This window comes from Chenopodium album, chromosome 23 (assembly GCF_948465745.1).
Source record: "Chenopodium album chromosome 23, dcCheAlbu1.1, whole genome shotgun sequence".
NCBI classification, from domain to species: domain Eukaryota; kingdom Viridiplantae; phylum Streptophyta; class Magnoliopsida; order Caryophyllales; family Amaranthaceae; genus Chenopodium; species Chenopodium album.
The window spans coordinates 35,728,833-35,751,810 of NC_137856.1; the positions used below are offsets into that span (position 1 = coordinate 35,728,833).

General features: G+C 35.9%; 2 protein-coding genes across 2 annotated transcripts; both read right to left on the bottom strand.

Moving 5' to 3' along the window:
* Positions 1-318: 318 nt before the first annotated feature.
* On the bottom strand, positions 319-12,006 carry LOC145609294 (ATP-dependent zinc metalloprotease FTSH 11, chloroplastic/mitochondrial-like). The gene is made up of 17 exons (XM_081664812.1): positions 11,175-12,006; positions 10,242-10,395; positions 8,642-8,734; positions 8,052-8,140; positions 7,748-7,871; positions 7,332-7,451; positions 6,067-6,117; positions 5,231-5,292; positions 4,812-4,869; positions 4,208-4,333; positions 4,045-4,125; positions 3,329-3,458; positions 3,050-3,198; positions 2,272-2,553; positions 2,039-2,128; positions 1,903-1,956; positions 319-948 (listed from the first exon to the last, which is right to left on the bottom strand). Exons 1-17 carry the CDS (start codon positions 11,777-11,779, stop codon positions 796-798), a joined length of 2,421 nt encoding a protein of 806 aa, XP_081520938.1. The 5' UTR covers positions 11,780-12,006; the 3' UTR covers positions 319-795.
* Positions 12,007-12,903: 897 nt separating this feature from the next.
* Positions 12,904-22,659, bottom strand: LOC145609247 (polypyrimidine tract-binding protein homolog 2-like). Its single transcript, XM_081664778.1, has 11 exons — positions 22,522-22,659; positions 20,366-20,588; positions 19,276-19,485; positions 17,934-17,996; positions 17,688-17,761; positions 17,072-17,167; positions 16,887-16,944; positions 15,833-15,937; positions 15,352-15,433; positions 14,152-14,264; positions 12,904-13,522 (listed from the first exon to the last, which is right to left on the bottom strand). Exons 2-11 carry the CDS (start codon positions 20,549-20,551, stop codon positions 13,139-13,141), a joined length of 1,371 nt encoding a protein of 456 aa, XP_081520904.1. The 5' UTR covers positions 20,552-20,588; positions 22,522-22,659; the 3' UTR covers positions 12,904-13,138.
* Between the last annotated feature and the right edge of the window lie 319 nt (positions 22,660-22,978).

Below are 22,978 nucleotides of genomic sequence, written 5' to 3' on the forward strand. Positions count from 1 at the left end.
CCAAGCCTTTTTTTAATGGTAGTTGACGTAATTTCAGCAATATTTTTTAGATAAGAGGAGATATTTTTGGGTACTTTTTTTACAAGGGGAATTTTAAATCGCTATTCGTTGAATACTTGAAAGAGAAGTGATTTGACAAAACTATGATCATTTGTCTACTTTAACAAAGCAATCCGTCGCTTGGTTAGCTTCTCTAAACTCGTACAAGCTGAAAAGTATACAACATTTAATGTTCTATATCTATACTCTCTTCTATCCTCTACGGAGAATGAAAAAAAAACTGAATAATACGGAGTATTAATAATACATCAGTTCATATAACAAAATAGACTTTTTCTTATTCAATTTATGAAAGTACCAAATTTTGAAATACGAAGAATATGGCGTATATAATTGGGAATGTCTGGATGTATAAGATGCGAGGATTATTTGCTGACCCAGCTATATGGACAATTTCTGCTAATAAATCTATCAAGATAAAGAAAAAATAATAAGTTACACAGAATTTCCTCTAGACACTGAGTTTTACTGAAAGCCCCAAATCGCTGAGAGCCTAGAAGTTCTCTGTAAAAGTGGTCTGCAAAGATGATCGGCGTGGCAAACCCATTGGATTATACAACAAAGACGACCATTAGCAAAGGAATTGTTGCAGCTGCCTTAGTGTTTCAAGGTTGTATGTTAGTGTACAATATACAATGATGGCCCGAGCAGTCAGCCCTTCGATCTGCTTGTTCCTACACAAGCAGCAGCTCCACTTTATAATTCTTCAATAACACATAATAGGGTATCTGATTTTTAGACCAAGACAAGCTCCCCTTCTTGTTGTTCTTGCTGCTCCACCAGCTGGATTTCCTCTCGATATGGAAGAAGAATACGTTTTATGTCTTCGGAACTAAGTGTCTCATACTCCAATAGAGCATTAGCTAGAGCATGTAATGCCTTCTCATGCTGGAAAAATGTCAGCATAGTTAAAGATAAATCTAGATTAAAAGAAGAAAGAAGCTACGTTACTTGGACTAGAGTACTTGTGAAGGTATGGGTCTTACACTTAAAGTGGGGAGTCAAAGTAAAATAATCTTGAGCACTTGTGCTAGACTGCCAGTAAAGGTATGGGTCACTCGAAGCATAGTACGTTATTTTATTGGTTTAAGATTTATATAATCATATTATAAATTAATGCCCTAACCGAATTTGAAAAATCATCCCAAGAAACTTAAGAATTTCATCTTCTTCGTTTGTATTTTTCCACTCTTTGGCACATTCATCATTGTCTCAACAGTTGGGTGAAATGAATCAACATTATAGTCATGATGTTCAAACCTTTGTTTACCATCATTATTGTTTAAAATGTGTGAATTACATCGGCTGGCAAAGACATTTCAACTTTTTCATTGATCTTCTACATTAGTAAAAAAAATTATTGTATCGAGAATTTTCTCCATTATATTCCCGAAACTCTTTAAGTCCATCCATAGCATGTCAGCAACTTCACTAGTACAATAAATTTCTTTTAAGCTAATGTAGAAGATCAAGGAAATAGTCGAAGTGTCTCTACTGGTTAATGGAATCCACACATTTTACACGATAATGATGGTAAATGAAGGTTCAGCATCACGACTATAATGTTGATCAATTTCACCCAACCATTGAGGCAATGATGACTTTGCCAAAGAGCAGAGCAGGAAAACACAAACGAAAAAGATGAAATTCGTTTCTCTGGAAAATTTTCAAAATCGATCAGGGCATTTTGCATTTATTTAAATATATAAATACATAGTATATAAATCTTAAACCAAAAAAATAACTTACTGCCTTTTTATTTATTTAATGAAATCCCGAGTTCTGTCTTTTTATTTAACTAGTAGGGAGATAGCTAATTGATAAGGAATTTTTTTAACTAACCTTCTTTAGCAAGGCCTTCACACGATCATATGCGTCTCTAAGGAGTTTGACAACCTATTGCACAATAACCAGTAGCGTATTAGTCATCACGCTAACAACTTAACTACATAGGAGAATTTAAAATTCTTAGATTGACCTCTGCATCAATACGAGACTGCATATCTGAACCTGGCCTTTCTTTGATATGAACAGGACCAATTGCATCACTCATCCCACAGCTTGTTACCTTGGGAATCAAACAATGGGCCAGCATTTATTAAATGTGATGAATACTCAGTATTAACTTATTTTTTGCAGAAAAAAATTAAAATTAAGACCAGAACTTCCTTTCTAAAAAGATAGCTAAACAGAAGTTTTACCAAGCCATACCATATATTGAGCAAGCTCTGTCGCCGTGTTAAGGTCACTACTGGCTCCAGTTGTAATGTAATCTTGACCAAATATAAGCTCCTCTGCTACCCTACCTCCCATACAAACATCAAGTCGGGCCAATAGTTGTCTTTTGCTAACTGAGGTCTCGTCATTTGAAGGCAGTTGTGTGACCATCCCTAAAGCAGATCCACGTGGTATAATTGTAGCTTTATGGATTGGATGAGCGCCCTCAGTGTTCAAAGCTACAATTGCATGGCCACTCTCGTGGTATGCAGTAAGCTGCAGACATGGCAAGTAGATAATAGCTTGCTTATTCATTTCTTCTGTGCTACATATGCATTCATTAGAATTACTGTAATCCTTATTTTCTTTATAAACTGAAAATTTTTGGTCCCTTATAGATTATTTAGTGATTCAAGTACAATTAGAGTGAGGGGCGTCCTTGTTTAGTGGTTTTGCACATGTTTGTATTTTGTAGTCTACTGTAAATCATTGACACAGACTTCCAGATTGCTCCACCCTAAACAGCCTATGCATAGAGTTTTGCTAAAAGCATCACACTATTCCCCCCATACAAAAGGTGCAACTACTCGCAATTGTGAATGTAAGATGATTTTGTAGATGGCCATTTGCAGTGAGGCGGTAGAAGGATCTATTTTCTAAAAAAAATGCCAATTACATCCCTATTAACTTAATTCCTATAAGTGTCTTCAAGATATACTATCTTCCTAGTATGACCATTTTGGTACAAATTTCACAAAAGCAATATACTCGCCTTTTTGGAATCCTCAGTTATGAACATAGTTTTTCGCTCGGTACCCATTAATATTCTGTCCTTTGCGAACTCCAATTGAGAAGATGTCAATTTTTCAGCACCTTCCACTGCAGCCTTGATGGCGGCTATGTTGACCAAATTAGCCAGATCTGGAGAAGAGGTACCACAAGGTAATGTAGAAAAGTCACAGGAAACATTTGTCTGAATAATTGACCCAGACATCCAAAACTTGGAAACGTGTGGAATTATTTGGTGTGATGGAAAACAAACTTAATTTACCTGCCCCATTGAATCCCGGGGTACCCCGAGCAATTGCTTTGACATCGACATCATCTGCAACTGGTTTATCCTGTAAATAAAGCTCTAGGATATCTTGGCGACCCTGTACATCTGGACTGGGAACAACAATCTAAAATAAGGCATGTTAGTGAACTGTATTGGTTCTGATTGATGACGAGCATTTATTCTTAAACCTTGTTACATATTTTAGCAAACATTTCCATCACAAGACGGAAAACTACTATTTGATCTTTTAAATAAGGCTTATGTTTTCACGAAATGAGATTTACTTTGATAAGGCAGGCCATGACTTCTGTGACTTCTGTCAGAACCAAGTATCCAGAATTTATAACAGTTAGCTGTGAAATTGGCCATTCGGGTACCCCAAGTTGTCTAGCTTGGGACCACAATGATAAGTATTCATTACAGTTCTGACCATTTGGGATAATATTGGGGTACCTGAATCTAGTACAAGGGTTGAGCACCATACCCAGATCAACCCTAAAATGAACTCAAAATTTAATAAAAAATGGGAATAAACCAAAGTCTGGGTCTAAATGCCAGAAATCAAGGAATTCCAGATACATCTATTTGGTTTAAGGGGTGCCCCCTGCTTGCTCTAAAGAACAGCCAACACATTTCTAGAGTCTAGACTTATTCCTCTTAGAATACCTTAAGGTAGCTTTCAGTTGTTTTAACAAGATGATGGAACTTACATGTCTATCAAATCTGCCGGGTCTGGTCAAAGCTGGATCAAGAATATCAGGCAAGTTTGTTGCAGCCATCAATATAATGCCCTGCATCAAATATCAAATTAAGGAAATTTCTGCATATTGCATAATTTATATTGCACTATTACTGTGAACTTTTATTATGTACCTCATTCTGTTCAAAGCCATCCATTTCAACAAGCAGTTGATGCAAGGTCTTTTTGGTATGTCCTTCCCATTGTTTTCTAGTTGATCCAATGGCATCAATTTCATCAATGAAAATTATGCATGGAGCCTGTAGAAACAGTAATATATTTAAGTTCACTTTGAGATTATGTGGATCCCAGGATAGATATTGAGAATGCACATCAAATGCCCGGAATCCTCATTGTGCTGAACTCCCCTCAAAGAAATTCTTTCATGTTTGGCTAGAGTGAACTTCTTAATTCAAAGGAAGGGAAGCATCTGTCAACCTAAGAGGCTAAGACATTGGGTTTCAAGACATAACACTAATGAGGCTACTGATAGTGATCAATCAGCAAAAATCTAACTTTGAGGGCTATGACAATGATCCTAAATGAGCAAGATATCTACCTTATTCACTCAGTACAAGGATCATAATATTCACTCAGTAGACGGATTTCCCCCCCCCCCCCCCCCCCCCTGTGGCCTCATAGCAATAAAGGGTAAGAATTTGTGAAGGAGAGCTACTAAAATGCAAAAGATCAACAGAAAGAAAAGCATAGTAATTGTGTGAATCATTGACGTTTAACCTTTTTCTTAGCTGCTTGGAATAAAGACCTCACTCGTCGAGCACCAACACCAACAAACCTGCAGTGACAAAATATTATTTAACTTGAGAACATGGATGATTATTCCCAGAATCAAAGCACCATCCATCCAGTGTGTAGCAAAAGGCACACACAACATGATAGAAGACAATTTCAGGAGAGCACACAAAGACTTAGGAAAAAAATCCAATTAAAACTTGCTTTTATGAGCAGTTACGTCGCAGTACAAATTTGTGAGATGGTTGATCTCCAGAACAAAACATAGTACACAATAGGAATATTTACAAGAATGGATTGACTTGTAAAAAATTTCTAATTTACTTCCAAGATGTGTCAGTGTTACCCAAGGATGTATCAAATGTAGTTTCCACAAAAGCAACAGCCAAAGATAGAACACTTACATCTCCTCAAATTCAGAACCTGCTCTGTAGAAAAATGGTACTCCAGCTTCCCCAGCAATTGCCTTCAAAGTTCCAGATGCATTAACAAGTTGTCAGCCTTAGACATAAAGAGAAGTAATATACAATAAGCCAAAGTCCTCAGGTAACATGACTACATGAGTAGCTATTTCACATGCACAGGAAAAGCTCTAATCATAAGAGAGATCAATGTGAAGCTTAATGCCTTTGTCTACAATAGACCTTACTCCAAATACGACAAAGTTCATTCTTAAGTGAACTTAACGGAGCAGGTGATCTAAGATTTTGACATTGATTTTATTTCAATGATTAACTTCTATTTCCATACTTGATGAACAAATTTCAAGAGTTGCAACTTTTATAATTTTACAAGTTATAAAAAAAAAAAAAAAAAAAAAAGGAATTAGGGTCAAGCAATGTTGCTCAAACTTAGGTACTCATACCCGACATGGTTAAGTATCCAAATGTTCAACTCGCCTATTTATAGGAAACTTGTCCATGATTTTGGCCCAATATGAAGGGAAAAAGTGTTCTACTCATTTCCGAGTGTCAAGCATCCTCATGAGCATGAAATATCTGTTATTGATTTAAAATTCAGTCTATTCAAGATATCACGATCAGCAACAGTTCACCTCAACTGCTATGTACATGCCCATTTGAGGATAAAGCTTCAGCTGGTTATACGGTTCGGCAATTTGAACCACACACAAAAGCACCCATCCAAAGCACCACAACTAAATTATGCAGGCAACACATAACATTCTAAGATCATGTGATTTCCTTTTCAAGAAGCTCCAAAAGGTTTGAGAAAGAAGTACCTTAGCAAGCAATGTTTTCCCGGTACCAGGAGCTCCAGTCAAAAGAATTCCCTGCCATCAGAGATACAAATTGTTGTTAAACTGAAAAAAGAGGGCAAATAGAAATTTCTAGTATTTTGACTCATTATAAATACATGTTCTGATGTTCATGTAAAGGCTACAAGTTGCAACTAATACGTAAAATACCAACAGTAGTAACAACAATTTTAACAACAAGAATATAAAATATCATATATTTGACCAATAAAACTATCATGAGAGTTGTTATTTGTGAAAGAAAAAAAAAAAGTTAAAACACAGCAGATCAATCAATGCTTGTTGTAATTATCTTTCCCCTGCGTTTAATACAAAAGCAAAAAATCTTATCAGTAAGATCTTCCCTAGCTAGGCAACCAATTCCTGTTTTTATGCCAAGATACTGCTCAAATTTCTTGTTCAATGTTGCCAAATTTTTCCCAAAACAAAACCGAGGCATGTTTAGCAAATTAGCAATGAATAGTCATTGATGTAGTTCGACACTAAAAGTTGAATAGAGTACAAATGATCATGATCTAAGGGGAGGAGGACTGGGCAGGTTTTGACAAAGGGGCAACTTAGACAAAGCATACAATCAAAGGACAGCATGATCTTGAAGACAGTTAACGTCACAGACAATATAATGTCGAGGGTAGGATCTCTGAATGGAAGTCGAATGCACAATAGGTGGCTGGAAAGAGTGCTGGAGGAATTAAAGATGGAGCATGTAGATGCAAGGCGCAATGGACAGGCAAATTTCTAGCTCAGAGGAAAGTTGCTACAGGGAGCAGCAATAACAATAGAAAGTCGGATCTAGAAATTTAATTAATTTATAGACATATGCATTATTACCACCAACTACTACAGGGATAGCAATAAGTACCATTTCCCTAAAAAAAAGTAGTGGAACGAAAAGGCAGTGAAAGAAGGAGAAGAGAAGAATTTGAAAGTTAGTTTAGAACCAGTAGCAGTAAGCAAAGATGAGAATCAGATATGTATAGAGAAAAAAACAAAACAAAAAAGTAACAGAGAGCATGGGCAAGAGGAAAGGTAAAAAAACTAAGAATAGTACCAACGTTTAAGTGTATACTCACATCAGCTACTGAAAAATCACAAGCTGTAAAATTCTCGAATTCATCACGTATAACCAAGATTTTAAAAGGGATCCTCCAAGTAGATATTAAAATTTTAATGGCTATAAGTGGAGAAGCAACATATTCAATGCACACAAAACTGGAGATCTAACAGACCTTTGGCAACTTCCCTCCAAGGCGAGTAAATTTAGCAGGATTTTTGAGGTATTCCACCACCTCCTCGAGCTCTTGTTTTGCATCATCACAGCCCTTAACGTCCTTAAAAGTTTTGACATTCTGAACAAAAACCAGCAAATCAGCACTCAAAAATTACAAGTTCTAATTTGTAAATATCCATTTTACTTCATAAATATGCATGATATTTTTTTTTTAAAAAGGGTAATTTATGCCCAACAGAACAATACTTCTGCATCACATTCTTGAAGAGCTTGCATCAAGTAGCCATCATATACAATTAATCAAATACCCAAAAATCACTCTTATAAGACTCTTTTAACCTATAGTGAAGACTGATCATATTACTGTGTTAATGAGACAAACAGTAGGATGAAATGTTATGGAAAGGATAATACCTTTTCTGGAACAACTTCTTTACTCAATTCCTTGGTAGAGTAAGAAGAACTTGATCCAACACCAGAGGTTCCTATACCACCTAAGCTAGTTATGTACTTCTGAAGTGCAGTAGCTCCCATTATCCTGAGCATACCAATATGGAAATAATTCAAGACAGGAATATATTGCATGAACACCCAGTGTCAAAGCAGAAGAGGAGCTGACATAAGATGGACAGATCAATTTGATTGCACACAAGGCAGAATTTTACACAATAAATAGCGACCATAGATACATATAACAGACTCACGAAAGAACTTGTACCAAACTAAACCAACAGCGATAGTAAAGAGGATAGTTGAGAAGAGCTCTTGTGCAAGACGAGATGATTTGTTGGACACCTTAGGATCAACCTGAATAAACAAAATCCATAGAGTTATGACTAATAACAGAAACATTGTATAGAGTATATTTAACTAATGTATATCATGGTCCTGAAACAGGATGTGCATCCTGGTCCAGGATGAATATATATCTTTAAAAAATAATATAGTTCGTGGTAAAAATAAACTAAAAAACACACAGACACTTTCTTTTTCGTCTTCTCTATTATTTTTTATTTACTTCAGGAGTGAAAATGGGCATATAATTGAATTACTATGAGCATATTATAAATGCTTGTAATCGTTGACATATTTGTTCATAATTTTAAAACTATATGTTCATCCAAGACCAGGATACACATCATGGTCTCACATCCGTGATATATATAACAATTGAAATCTTTAATAGAATCAATGTGCGACAATAACTTCCAATTTCAGTACAGTTTCACTAAATTTCCATAGCAGAGTGCCCTCAAACAACAAAAATTCATACATAAAGAGGACTATTTATCTAACAGGCCACCTTACCATCAACACATGTAATGGCTGCTTCTCAGATATTCCAGGGTTGAAGGAAAGCTCCTCTGCATTTCCTGAAGCACGTTGTTTCAACTCTTGTAGCTACAAGAAGGATCATGATTGATGAGAAACAGGTACTGGTGATAACAAATTAACACTAAACTGGATACAATTCAGTGTATAATCAAAATTTATTACGTAAAGCCTTGCAGTTCATAGGAAGTAAGCTAGAATATATATTTAAGTGACATGAATCATAAAGTTAATAACCAGCTACAATGGAATTTCATAAAAGAATAGAGTAGTAAATTTATAAATAAATAAAAAAAAAGGAAGTACACAATGCATACACAAGTAGATTTTTAGGCATACTCATTGTAGCAATGCATTTGATACTACATATATATATATTTTTCCCGGACGGGGATGCTAAATAACGTAATATGTTTCACATTCTGTCACTTCCAACCAAAGAGCCGAATAGTGCATTATTTTAAGATAAACAGAAAAACATAAGTGTCATAAATAATTTTTTTTTTTTTTTTTAAAATAAAAATCTCTATATATTTGAATTGCAAATAGTTGCAACCTCATAAAATAACAAAGACTTTTTAGCAATGAGCCAATGGCCATACCAGCACAATAGTGCTTCTGAGTTATGTGGCTTATACCATAAGAGAGAAACCGAAATATGCTTAATAATCAGCATTAAGCTAGATAATGAGCCTACTAATTCCAGCTTCTTGCAGCTGCTTGGATTTTGGTAGTTTCAGGCCTTTCAGCATCACAAGATTAAACTCATTTCGGGCAAATTGATGTAAGAGCAATGCAATTATTGGCACCTTTTTCGTTTAAGTCCTACAAACTCCTTAGTATAGAGTTACAACTTTAATGTATGAGAAAAACCATAAATGGCATACATAACAAGTTTCAACAAGGTGTCAATGTCAACAGAGAAGCTGGTTAAAACAAAAGATAAGAATCCTCAAGTGACATGAAGACAATGGTAGAAGAGGAGGTCCACCATGCTACAGTTTGGTGAGTATAAATATCGTAATTGTACTGAATAAGGTAAGCAGATGTGAGGATTCAGGATTACACGCTTAAGGTCAAATTTTTCATAAAGTCCAACTAATGCATCTGTTACCATACATATTTTGATGTAAGGAAAATATAAAAGGCATAATGAATCACACTTCAACAAAGTCCGTACAGCAGAGCTCCTGGTCAACACTTAGAAAAAAAAAAGCAAAAGTTGAAGTAAGATACTAAGATTTGCACAAGACTAAAAGAGAAGGTCTGTTGCATTTAGGACTAGACAAGGTTAACCTGTTTTTCAGGTAAATTGATTTGAGGATAAAACACTAATTGGCATCAATTACTTTGTATTACTTCACTAAAAATTTGTTGTCAAAATATGTTGGGGAGATACTTTGTACAGCATATTAAGTTCTACAAGATCCATATATTAACTGGACAAAACCAGATGGAAGAAACTCAGAAGTGGCACAAAGACAGGTAGAAGAGCGGTAGGATAATATTAAGATTTGCGTTTTACAATCAGAAATGTAACAAAAGCATATAATACTTTAAAAGAATAGGATGTTACCAATGTAGGAAGACTGGATGGCTTCCCAGATTGCTCATCAGGAAGGTACTCAGCAATGGCATTCGTAGCTACCAAAGCTCGAAGATACTCTATGACACCTCGACTATCTACTGCAAGATCTTTTTGTTCAAATCGCTTGATGACAGATTCAGGGCTGAAAAGACAAGTCAAAAAATAGATCACTTCTTTTTTTTCCTATTCTTATTTTAGAATAGGAGATAGGATAACCTAGCAGCTACAAACAAAAACAAATTACAAAATTGGTACAATGCTGCAGAGCTCCTCTGTAACCAGTTTATTTTGCTTTTCACTGTTCATTATAATTTTCCTAAATCCCATAGGTGGTGAATAGATGAAATCATTAATGCTGTATAAACTTCTAAAACCTTTAAGAAACAAAATTTCAGCCTTTAAGCCCATTAGTAGCAAGTAGAGCTATCATTTTCAGGCACTTCGGAATAAGCAGCTCTAATGATCCCAAACATAAGTATTCGGACACATAACAAACATGAAGAAGCAACGGTAACTTTCAAGAACTCTATATAATCTACAAACCTTTGCTACTAAAAAGGTCCAGCCTTTGATACTTTACAGCTTCTGCTCATTCAAGAATCAAGATGCAAAAGTCTAAACCTTTAAGCATTGTCAGCAAATTAGCTAAGTAGCAAGTAAAAAACTGTTCAATTGGCTACTAGTCACAATTCAAAGCAAATGGAAACCAAATTAGTAGACAGAACCTAGTCACATACCCAAAAACAATAAGCAAGATATCAATTCAACATGCATATATTGAACAAGTTCCAAAAAATTATACACAATCATCAGTTCATCACATTCACCCACATTGCCTCAAATTTTCAAGCAAGAACAAAAAGGGCACATTAAAAAAAATCAAAGTATTTAATAATTACTATTCCCATGACAAATTCCAACCTATGCTTGTTGAGCTCAGCAAGCAAAGAACTCTGCAAGGCGGCATCATTCGGATTGGCATCGGCCTCGGCGATCAAACGCTGCAGCCGTTTCTCCTGCTGCCACGGCCACCAGCTCAACCACCCAGATAACCAAACATTCTCCAACTTCTTTTTAAAATTAACCCAAACTCCCACCAAAAACACCACTATTGCCAATTTACCCTCTTCCCCCTTCTTCTCCCCCACAAAACCCTCATTCTCCACATCACTTTCTTTCTCCCCAATTCTCAAAACACTCTCCTCATTACCACTATCACTACTACTGCTAATACTAGGGTTTTCAAGCTCATGGGCAGAATCATCCCCATTTTTACCATCAAATTCAAGAAAAGAATCAGAATTCGAGGAACTGGGTTTTTCAATTGGGTCAGAATTTGAGCTAATGTGGGGGTTTTGAGGGTGTAATGTGCAACAATTAATGTAGAATTTACGGGAACGAGAGATGCAATAATTTAGGGCAAAAGATTGAGAAAATTGAGGGCGAAAACGAAGAATTGGGGATAAACGGATTAAAGGGACAGAATTTGGGGGTTTCAACAAAAGAGAAGCTTGCAATGTCGTCATATTTGCTCTTCTGCTTCTGGGTTTTTCTGGGTTTATTGGGTTTTCGAATTGAAAGCTATCTCCTTCTCTCTCCTTCAAGGAGGTGTAACAATGGAGGAGAGAGAAAGAGGCAAAAGAAGGGGAAGAAGAAGAAGAAGGGTAGAGAGTAAAAACCTTATCTTTGGAGGGATTGGATTGGGTTGATTGAAATTGGCGCCTGCTGAGTCGAGCGAGTGGTGGAAGTGTGCAACTCGGTCGAGTCAACTGTTGTACAGATAGTGTTAGTTCAAGGAAAGATTAGGGAAGTAGGGACAAAGGGACAAAGAATCGTTTGGTTTCTTGTTGTAGAAATTTTGTATCCTCTTCTTCTTCACACGTTAATTCTTGTTGTGGTCTATAGAGTAGAATAGAATAGACTATTGGTTTGGATTATTATAGGGTATGATTACGAAAAGTTGGAAAATATCGTGACTACAATTAACAAATGAACTTATGTATTTACAATATAAATCATAAAAAATTAAAAATCATAAAAATTTGAATTTATAGTTTACAAATGAACCTATGTACGTAGTATTTACGATGTTTGGTGTTAGGGTGAAAATGGTTTTCGAGACTTATCCTTTTTGAGTCTACTGAAAGTCTGAAACCATAAAAACAATCCTCTTTATATAAAGAATTAATTATGGTTTGTATCGATGTGATCAATTAAATAAGAAACTTGTAATTAAGATTAGATTGAAATTTCTTTTTAGCCAAGGTTAGGGGATGGATCCTTGATCAAACCCTCTAACATTCACTTCCTTTTGGGCACGCCCAATTTCTTGAGGTTTAGCGTATTTTTCTAAATGGATAGAATTTGTAAACTTTTATTTTTCCTTTGCGTGAGATAAAAATGAAGAATTTGATCTTTTGTTACAAAAGTGAGCATGTATTTTTAGCATGAAAGTGGAAAAAAGTTTAAATCTCGAGCACCAAAGTGAGATTACCAAACCATTGAACATCAAAATAAAACAAAATTCAATACACAGGTCACCAAAGTAGAATTATTGAAACCTCAATGCACCAATATGGTATTATGTCAACCTAAAACGGATACGAGTATTTACCAAGATTAAAGATCGCACATATGAAGTAAACAGAGCTTTTTCCATGGCAGCATAAAGATTTTTTATACCAGAATGTAAGAGGTCCAAAGAAGCTCAACCGTTAAGTATTTAGGAAATAGTTTAAACAATAAAAAGTTATTTGTATTCTAAATGAAATCATAGCAAGCCCTCAACAAATCAAGAATTGAGATTGGCAGGCTGGATTTTTTTGCTCACATTCCCAAACCCAAAAACCTCAGTAGAACCCAGTCAATCTTCAAGCCACATCATGTCATTGACTGTATGGAGGCATAGCAGGTGGCTGCGACAAGCCATTTGGGTTCTGCATATGCATTGTTCCAGGTCCCATATCGAGTGGCATTGACCCTGGTGGCATGGATCCTGGCGGCATGGTGCCAGGAGGACCAGGAGGTGCAGCACCAGATCCAGGTGGCATGTTGTATGGGTAATTTTGCATTGGCATCTGCATGTGCATATGTTGAGGTGGTGCCCAGCCTCCTGATGAAGGAGGTGGTCCTGGATATTGCCCACCATTATAAGGAGCAGCAGTAACTCCCGACATTGGCCCTCCTGTTGGCTGTTGTCCGAGAATTGAGGGTTGAATCATGGCCCCATGAATAGGAATTGTATAGTCTCGGCTTCTGTCATTGTTTACCTGGAGTTTCAGACATACACAGTCAACAATGTTTACACATCAAGGAAGAAAAGTCCTCGCAAAATTAAAAATGGACATCACTGTAACATAAGTTAGAATCACATCAAAAAGTAACTGTGACTTTGAGTAAAGCAATTTTAAGAAAAATATACGAATGGCACATGGCAAATCCAATGAAATCTTCTAGATGAGGAAAAGATATTAGAACTTAAGTACATCATAAAATATATATGGATCTGCAATAGGTTCACTCATTTCTTTTCACTCTACTGTTTCCTAGGGTGTTTATTGAGCAAAGGTTTAAAGTAATGTTGAGAAATAAGAAGCTTAGAACAAGCAGGAATTAGAAGTAGATGCACAGTTTGTAGCTTAAATGAAAAATATTTTATATTTTTGAGCTCACTTATTAATATATAAGCACATCACAATTTCTTCCTCAAAAAAAAAAAAGCACATCACAATTTTTTTTAATAATAATAAGAAGAAGAAGAAGATACACACCCATGATTCAAAAAAGACCTACAACCAAATTACATCCAACAATGGAATTAAAGAGGTAATCAGTGTTAGCTGTATCTAACAAAGAAAATGTTGCTAATGTATTCAAAAGAGAAAGTAGTAATCAGTACCTTAATACTTAAATCAGTGTGCCGTGAATATGATAGGTGGAGTTTGCAAAACCCTCCATCATATATGCAATGTCCCTCAAGTGCTTCTTTTGCAACAACAGCTGTCTGAACATCTGTGAAAATCACAAAGTTCAGTCTTTCAAAGCACAGATCCTTCTAAGTACCCCAAAATTCTCAAGGAATGTATAGTATCAGCAGCAGTTAAAAGACAAGTCTGGTTTTGCCAATATGCCTCCCCGCCCCCCAACAAACAAACAAAAAAAAAAAACAAAAAAACAAAAAAAAAGGCTAGAGAGAGAAGCAGACAACAAAACTAGTGGGCTACTTATCAGAGATTCCGAGCACAGCAACAAACACTCCTCCCAAGATTGCAAGCTTCATGCATGCTATATTCCAGTTTCATTTTTAACAGCTACATAATGAGCGACGAATGATAGCTAACACACTTTTAAGTGTACTATCTAGGAGACCAACAATTCTAAAACGTTAACCCATAGCAGGAAAATAGGTATCTCCAATGTCATACCATAAATTGCCAAGACATCTCATTTATAAGTATAAATTCATCAAGCTAGTCTCAACAGAACCTTCTTTAGCTAATGAAAGCACAAAAGCATGTTCCTTGATTCATACAGGAATTTTGAAGAGAGAAAAAAAAAAGTGAAATCCTTTCAAAGAAGAGAAAAGGAGCCAGAGAGAGAGAGAGAGAGAGAGAGAGAGAGAGAGAGAGAGAGAGAGAGAGAGTACTCCCTGCCACTCAGCGTAACTAGCAGCTACTTTTGAGAAAATGCACACTGCTGCAGCATAGGGAAGCCTCAGGCAAAGAGATGACACCAAGAACCCCAGAGATGATAAACAAATTATATGGCTCATGTTAGAGATGGAGAAGTTGAAAAGCTAAAGAGGAGAAAGAGAGAGCTGAAGGACAGACAAGAAGGAAGTTCAACTCCTTACCACATGCAAATTATATGGATGATATAAAAATCCATGATGTTTCCTGTGCCCAGCATAATTTAATTTATCAAGGAATATTTCCAGAAAATTTATCAACCATAAAGGCATGCCCTTTTACATTGCTATGGACATAGGCATCAGCAAGATCATTACCTTCTTAAAAACTAGAGATCTATTTTTGAACAATTTTTTTTATAGTTGAAAACCATAATAGGCGGAAATAAAGCCCATAAGTTTGGCACTCACCAGGGTACTGAATCAAAGCTTGCAGCCCTCCATTTTTGTCAAACATAGCAATCTTTTGCACAAGTCCAAAGGCAGAAAAGACCTAGAACAAGGAAAGAAATCAGTAAATGACACTATCTGCAATACCCTAACGGTATGTTTGGTAGAGAGCCATGAATGATGTTAATGGGGCCTATGGGGGAATAAATTTGTAAGGAAAATCTACGTCCATTCCCATTGTAATGCTAGCTCACCCCAAATTGACCATTTTTCTTTAGAAATTTTCATTGCCACCTAATACCTCCTCCCAAGTGGTAAAGGATGGTAATGAAAAAACTTGAAGAAAACACATGCTTGAGGATAAAATTGCCTTACCATGGCGATTACAAGGTTAATTTCCTTCCTAATTTACACTTACACTTCATTTTTATTACCACCATTTATTATCGACTACCAAAGGGTCTGTAAAAGGTAAATAAATATCCAGATATAATGACAATACCGTGTGCAGGACATCTAATGTGACAGCATACTGCATGTTCTCAATTGAAGCCAATAGTACATTACTCTCAGGTTCCAGCTTTTTCCCATCCACACCCACACTAAGCTGCAAATATGAATAATGTTGGCAATCAAAACATAAGAATAGAGAAGGGAGAAAATGTAAATACAACAGTAAACAATTTGCCACCGACATGAAGTACAGATTTCCAGCCAACAACCTAGTAATGCATGAAACTAGCTAGAATCTAGAAACTTCTGGTTGTAGTAGCACGTGTAAGCACAAGCACAAGTATGAGTATTCTGTGTGTGTACACATAAACATATGAATACAGTATCTACACAAGCACAAAAATGGTTATTAAGGAAATTCTTGCTTCAATTGTCAGCATGTAAATCAAATGATAATTACTTTGAACATTAATCAATATCTTTCAACTTAAAGGTCTTAAACATGCAATTAGGAATGCTTGTGTGATTAACATAAGTTACATAACTATTCAATGCATTCCACATCTGTAAGCATACTACACAGGAGGTGTTTGGTTCACAATATTTTGGTATAAGGTATGGGTTTAGAATGACTAAAACACATACCATGTGTTTACATTTAAAACTCATACCTCAAACCCCCCCAAGGTTATGGAGTTTTTTAAAAAAAAAAAAAAAAATCATTCCAGAATATTTACCAAACACGTGGTATTTAATATCAAGATCCAAATCGATACCACTATGATTTCATTCCTAACTTCAAACCCATACTAACTTGTGAGCCAAACGCCCCTACAGCTGTTTTAGGGCAAGAATGGAAAATCACATTTATAATGAACTTTACCAAACTGAAAGAGAGCGAATTATTTTCAAGACAACTTAATTAGTAGCGTGGAAGTTTATTTAGGGACAGAAACAAAAGTTCTCTGATCCAGGACACTTTTAGATGAATGTAAAATGTCCACGAAAGGAAAAACAAAAACCCTATCACCAGGAAAAGAGGAGGGGGGGGGGGGGGGGGGGAGGGGGGGGGGGGGGTAAAAGTTCAAGATTGTATGCCTTACCTGACCAGCTGCATCTATAGCAGATGGGGCAACCGGAAGGTATGGATTAGTGTAATCCCTAAAAAAACACAGATCGATAATTAAATAATTGTTCACAAAAGAGATACTATAATTGAGACAATAAAAGTCATAATGTCAAAATCTGTGAGAACTTTATAAAACAATAACAGCAAGGAGAAATTAACCTGCTGCGGTGACTCTGGAACTTGACGCTCAAATCAGTATGTGCAGAATAAGTTATCCTGAGAGTGCAGGGCCCAACATGCTCTGGAAGTAGGTACCTAAGTCAACAGCATAAAATCAGCCACAATACTAATAACATACACTTTCACACAATCAAATTCATTCATAACTTTGTATCCATATAGCCAGGTAATGTGACAACTTGACAAGCGTAAGCACGGAGAAGGAAACCCTAGATCATACTCTGTAAAATACTAACACTGCATGAATGGGACACCATACCACGCATCAGCTAATATGCTATCATGAGATGCTATATACCTTTAGGACGACCCTAAGTGTGGGCACCTCGCATCTCAACACAGTTATTAAGATAAGAATTTAGAGTGTAATTGATAAGATTTTTTTTTTCCCCTTTTTTGGGTGAGTGGGGGGGGGGGGGGGTGATGAGGTTTGCATAATATCCACACGCAGGAATCTAAGACTATCAATGAAAAATGATGCGAGAAGGATTCTCACAACTTCAACTGATTCCAGCGCATACAGGATTGACATGCATAGTGTAAGATCCACTAAATGTGGACAACGCCTGAAGCCACACAATAAATCCAAAATCACCTTGGGATGCTTCTTGAATCAAGAGCATTCTTTGCAGACGACGCAGTTTCTGTGTCAGAAAACTGAATCAACGCCTGCAAGGAGAAAGAGAGAACAGAGTGAGGCTTCATTTTCAGTAAGACATGCAAAATAGCACAATGATTTCTTAAATAACCACAATCAGCAGCAGCAGTGAAAAGGATGATAAACAACAGGAGAGGAGCGTAGAGAGGAAGAAACAAAAAGAACAAAAATTAAAAGATTTGCCTGAAATCCAGCTGTCTTTTCAAAAGTTGTAATCTTGTGTACAAATCCAAATGCTGAAAATACCTGCATCAGCAATATCTCATTCAGAAACAAACATGTCTAGAGAATACGATTGAAAACAGCATCAAGACAATTATAAAGTCAGCGGTCAGCCTATTCTTTGTGGATTGAAAAGGAAAAATATACTCAATCTGCATAACCGAACCAAAAATACTTAAATGCAATACAAAAGTTTTCATCATCACTAAATCTACAAAGCTTAATGATGTACAAAATACAAATAGACTTGCATCTAATTTGATGTCAATGAAAGTAAAATATTCACTGTTCTTCAGCATTTTGGCTCATAATAGACTAAATTGTCCGCACTTCAAATAGAATGTACACAGAATCAAGATCCAACCAAGGAGGAAGCCTCTTTAGAAAAGTTCCTCTAGGTGATGTTAAATCCATAACAATGGAAATCAAGGAGAAAATTCAGCTCACAACAGCACACTATTGAATTAAAATAGACCCACTAATCTTGAAATTGGGGAGAAAAGTTAGTTCAAGCTCATTACATATACAACCCTATGCTTAAGGGCTTAGAAACATTTGAAGTGCAACTGAATAAATAATCTTAAGTCAATGCAAGTTTTATTTCAACAAGTAACAGTCAAATATTACCAAGTCATGACAGAGATTGAGTTCCCATACCAGGTTCCAGAATATTAGATCAGACTATCGAGTCAGAATATGCCAATCCAAATGCCTACATAGTAGGCATTAGGCTACATACGCATCCTTCAACAATGCCTTAACATAACATATAAGAGAGAGAAAAAAATATTGCACAAAGAAACTATAGAAACACAACATGTAGCAGATTGCCAGGTTGTATACAAAACAGAATAATAATGAATGTTTAAAATTATATTCTATGTACGGAAATTTAACATGATTTACTATCATCAATCAGAATATTACTGTAATTTAAAAAATATATAACATGACATTCACACAAGGAAAGAGGAAGCACAGCAGTACAGCATAATGAGCACTCATAACTCTTAAGAACTGTAGGGGTAGATGAAAGAGGGAGAAAAGTAGGGAAGAAAGAGGCAGTGTTAGGAAAAGGAGAAAGGAGACAAACACACATGCGCTCTTTCTCCCGACGCATTAAGCTGCCATCGAAGATATATCCTTGACAAGGGCCTGCTGATCCATTTACACTCATGTCAAATAAATGGCTTATTAAGTATGACCAATTATAGCCTAGTCCGAAAACTAACCCCAAGGATCTCTGCAGTCAGACTCAGCTATATCTCATGTCATAACATGGAGGAGCATATGTGTGACTTACCAAGTGTAATACTTCAATACTGACTTGCCGAGCTTCATTTCCCTCAATGGTAACCAATAACACATTTCCTGCAGTGTCAGCAGTGGTCTTATTGTTCACAATTTCTTGTCTATTGGAATACTGTAAGTATACAGTTTTTCCCCGTATTTGAGCAGGTTCTGATGATGAAGCATAGTAGGATATCATGGCAATGGCCTGATTAAGGTCCGCCTAGAAAAGAAATAAACATGTATATCAATCATGACATCCAGAATCCAAAACTAACAGTCAAATAGGGGCACATTAAACTCCATCACTTCCTTCTTTCAAAAGAAAAAAAAAAAAATCCATCATTTCCAGTCCATGTTCCACTTAATCTGACACGACAGAAAGTATAACTCTGTTAAAATCTGACTCCGAATTCCTTAAGCAAGACCTCATGAGATTTGATCAATAAGGTTCAACAACAAACACATAAGACTAAGAACAGGATTTGTCATGTCTGCACAATATATATTCATACTAAGATCTTTTGTTCACCTAGAATATGATAGCAGGCTTCCATTTCCACATTATCCTTCACTCCAATCAATCTACCATACTCTGACCACATAAACACTATATCGCAAGAATGCAGTAAAAAATGATAGATTTCTTTATAGGGAAATTCAATTATGATAACAGCTCAGATAAGCAGATACAGGAGTAGAAACAAAAGAGGACAAACAGTCATTTAAAACCAAAAAAATAAATTAAAGATTTACCCGGTTCCTATGAACGTCGTTAATCAAGTAATCCTTGAAAATCCCAAGATATCTATACTTATAAAATTAAAACAAAAATAAATATAAATTGCACACAGAAGGTAAGCATCAGCTACTTACTAAATCTCAGCTCAGTAACAAAATTTCAATGCTAATCAGCCCTTGTCCAAACAATTTGTTATCAGTACTATTTATTACCTAGTAAATTTTTTTACAATGCCACTTTCCTTCTTTTAGTTTTGGGTGGGTGGGTGGGTTGGGGGGGGGGGGGGGGGGGGGGGGTGGGGGTGGGGGTGGGGGGTGGTTGTTGGTGTTGATAGTAAGACAGAAATATTATTGGCACTTACAAATTCGATGAACGCTTGATTTTTGTTGGCCCCAACATTGCACTTTGTGTTGACAACTTTCCCAAAAGGCTTCCCCAATTCAATCAGCTCCTCTTCGGTGCATTCCCAAGGCAAGTTTCTCAAATGAAGCACCTTTGATGGTGGTTGAGTGTAACGGAACTGTGGCTGACTCGACACAGATGCCATTACACAAGTAGCCCCACACAGATGCAGCAATAAACTCCTGCAGCACAAGGTCAACAACAGTTGAAAATTTCCAAAATGAAATCAATCACCCGCTCAGATTAGCTATGTGTTGCATTTCCAGTTTGACAAACATTTACTACCATTTTATTTGGGAGTAGAGGGGTTGCAGCATTCACAAAATATCATTATATCCAGCATTTTCTTTAAGAAATTCATTAGCAAAATTTCCAAACCACACATTTTCGATATTTTAATAAAACAATCTTTAAGCTAAAAATTGACCTTCAATTAGACATCACATTACTCTAAATTAAGCAAGAATAGTTATTAACTATTCATTATTTCTTCCTGATGGACAAAATGACAATATATTACAAGGAAAACTAGGTCCATTATACAGCTTAAGGATAGTGTTATTCAACATGAGTCATATAAATTAGGCAAACAAAAATTCTTTTATTATACCCAATTTATGATTTTTCAAGCTCTTCTTTCACCTCAAATACGAACGACCCTCATGACGGATACTCAACATTCGGACTTTGATTTGACACTTGGAAACTTCATTTTTCGCCAAAGTTAGGAAAAAATTTCATAAATTGGCCATGCCTGTTACTTGGACACATACCGGAGAATTACACTTCAAGCCGAGTCTAAGTAACATAGGCCCTACTCTACTAGAAAGAGAGGAGGATTCTGGTTATTTGTTTGACACTTGGACACCTCATTTCTTGCCAAAGTTAGGCAAATAAAATCATAAAGTGGCCATGCCTATCACTTGGACACATACCGGTGTATTACACTTCTAGCCGAGTTTGAGTAACATAGGCCCTGCTCTACCAGAAAGAAAGGAGGATTCTCGTTATTTGCTGAGCATAAGGACGATACAATTTTTTTCTCTTTTTCTTTTATTGACCGGATACAAGACAGATGGTAAATATGGAATTTTTTGACATTATTATCAAGCTCGATTGATTGATCAATAATTTTGCTTAGGAATCTCATGTTATTTATTATTGTTTAATATCAAGATATGTATATAAAGATGGCATTAAAGTTAGTTTGATCTATTAAAAGAATTTTTATGAAGAAAGTGTCAATTGGTGATCGAAGAATAATAGAGAGTAATCTTGCTGGTTTTAATTATATGGAATAATCACTTTTGATTCATGTAGCCGATCCCACTTATGGGATTAAGGCTTTGATTGATTGATTGATTGGTTGATACTATCAAGCTCGATTCATTATACTTGAAAGAGGTCTCAATATAAGATTCAAAGGCGGTTCATAAAGATGTATATTGCAAAATTTTATTATTTTTAAAACTATATAATTTCAAAGGGACCTATATTAAAGCCTCTAAGCGACAAATTTTCCTTAAACAAACCATAATAGTAGTAATTATCACCGAACCATACAGATATCGTATCATTATACTTGTACATAATAAAACCATCGATTGCATAGCCTAACAATGAAGAAGATAAATAGATAATTCAACATCCAATTTCTCATGCAATCTTGTGGAGTATATAATCAAATATTAGGCGTGCTAAACCTTCAAGCCGAGCCCGAATAGTGATAGGCTCGAGCTACAATATATTAGACAGGCTCGGCTCGAAGCTCGAATTGCCTCAAATATTTTCGGCTCAGCTCGAGGGCTAGATTAGGGTCAAAAAGTGCAACACATTAGCAACCGAATCAGATTAGGATCGGAAGATCAAATAACATTCTTCTCGCAATCTCGCTTAGTTCTAGCAATCTAACTTAATTGCACATAGCAAAATTCTAGCACCAAATTCACTCGTTATAATCTTTCATAACTTCAGAATTTATACACAATAATTCAATTGCCTAAGAAGAACCCTAAATTGAGAATACTGGCAATTAATCAACTATAACAAGAAGTTAAACCCTAGATTGTGAAATTGGTGTTCGATTATTACAGAAATAGGAAAAAAACATCATACCTCAAAAGCTGCTTCAATGGAGGAGAGTAAGCTCAGCAGCTGCTTCAATGGAGAATTCAGAGTACGCTTCAAGGAGGAGAGAGAGATAAAGAGACGCAGCGTTTAAGTGAGAAGCTCCAGAAATAAAATAAAAATGAAAACAGGGGAGGATGAAGATTAATGAAACGCATCATATAATTCCAACCGTTAGATCTAAGCAGATCAACGGTTATCATTTTATTTTCAAGATAAATACTCGTTTAGTGTAAAAAGACATTCTGACTAAATTACTCCATACCTAAAAAAAAAAAAAATTACTCCATGCTTTCATTACTTTGTAATAGGATGGTTCAATAATCAATAATGTATATTTTTTTAATCACCACTAGTCCAAGATTATTGTAATTAGATTTTATGTAAAGCGTCACACATTATTTGAAGAGTTGAAAGTATAATGTGCTATGCAAAAAAATCTATT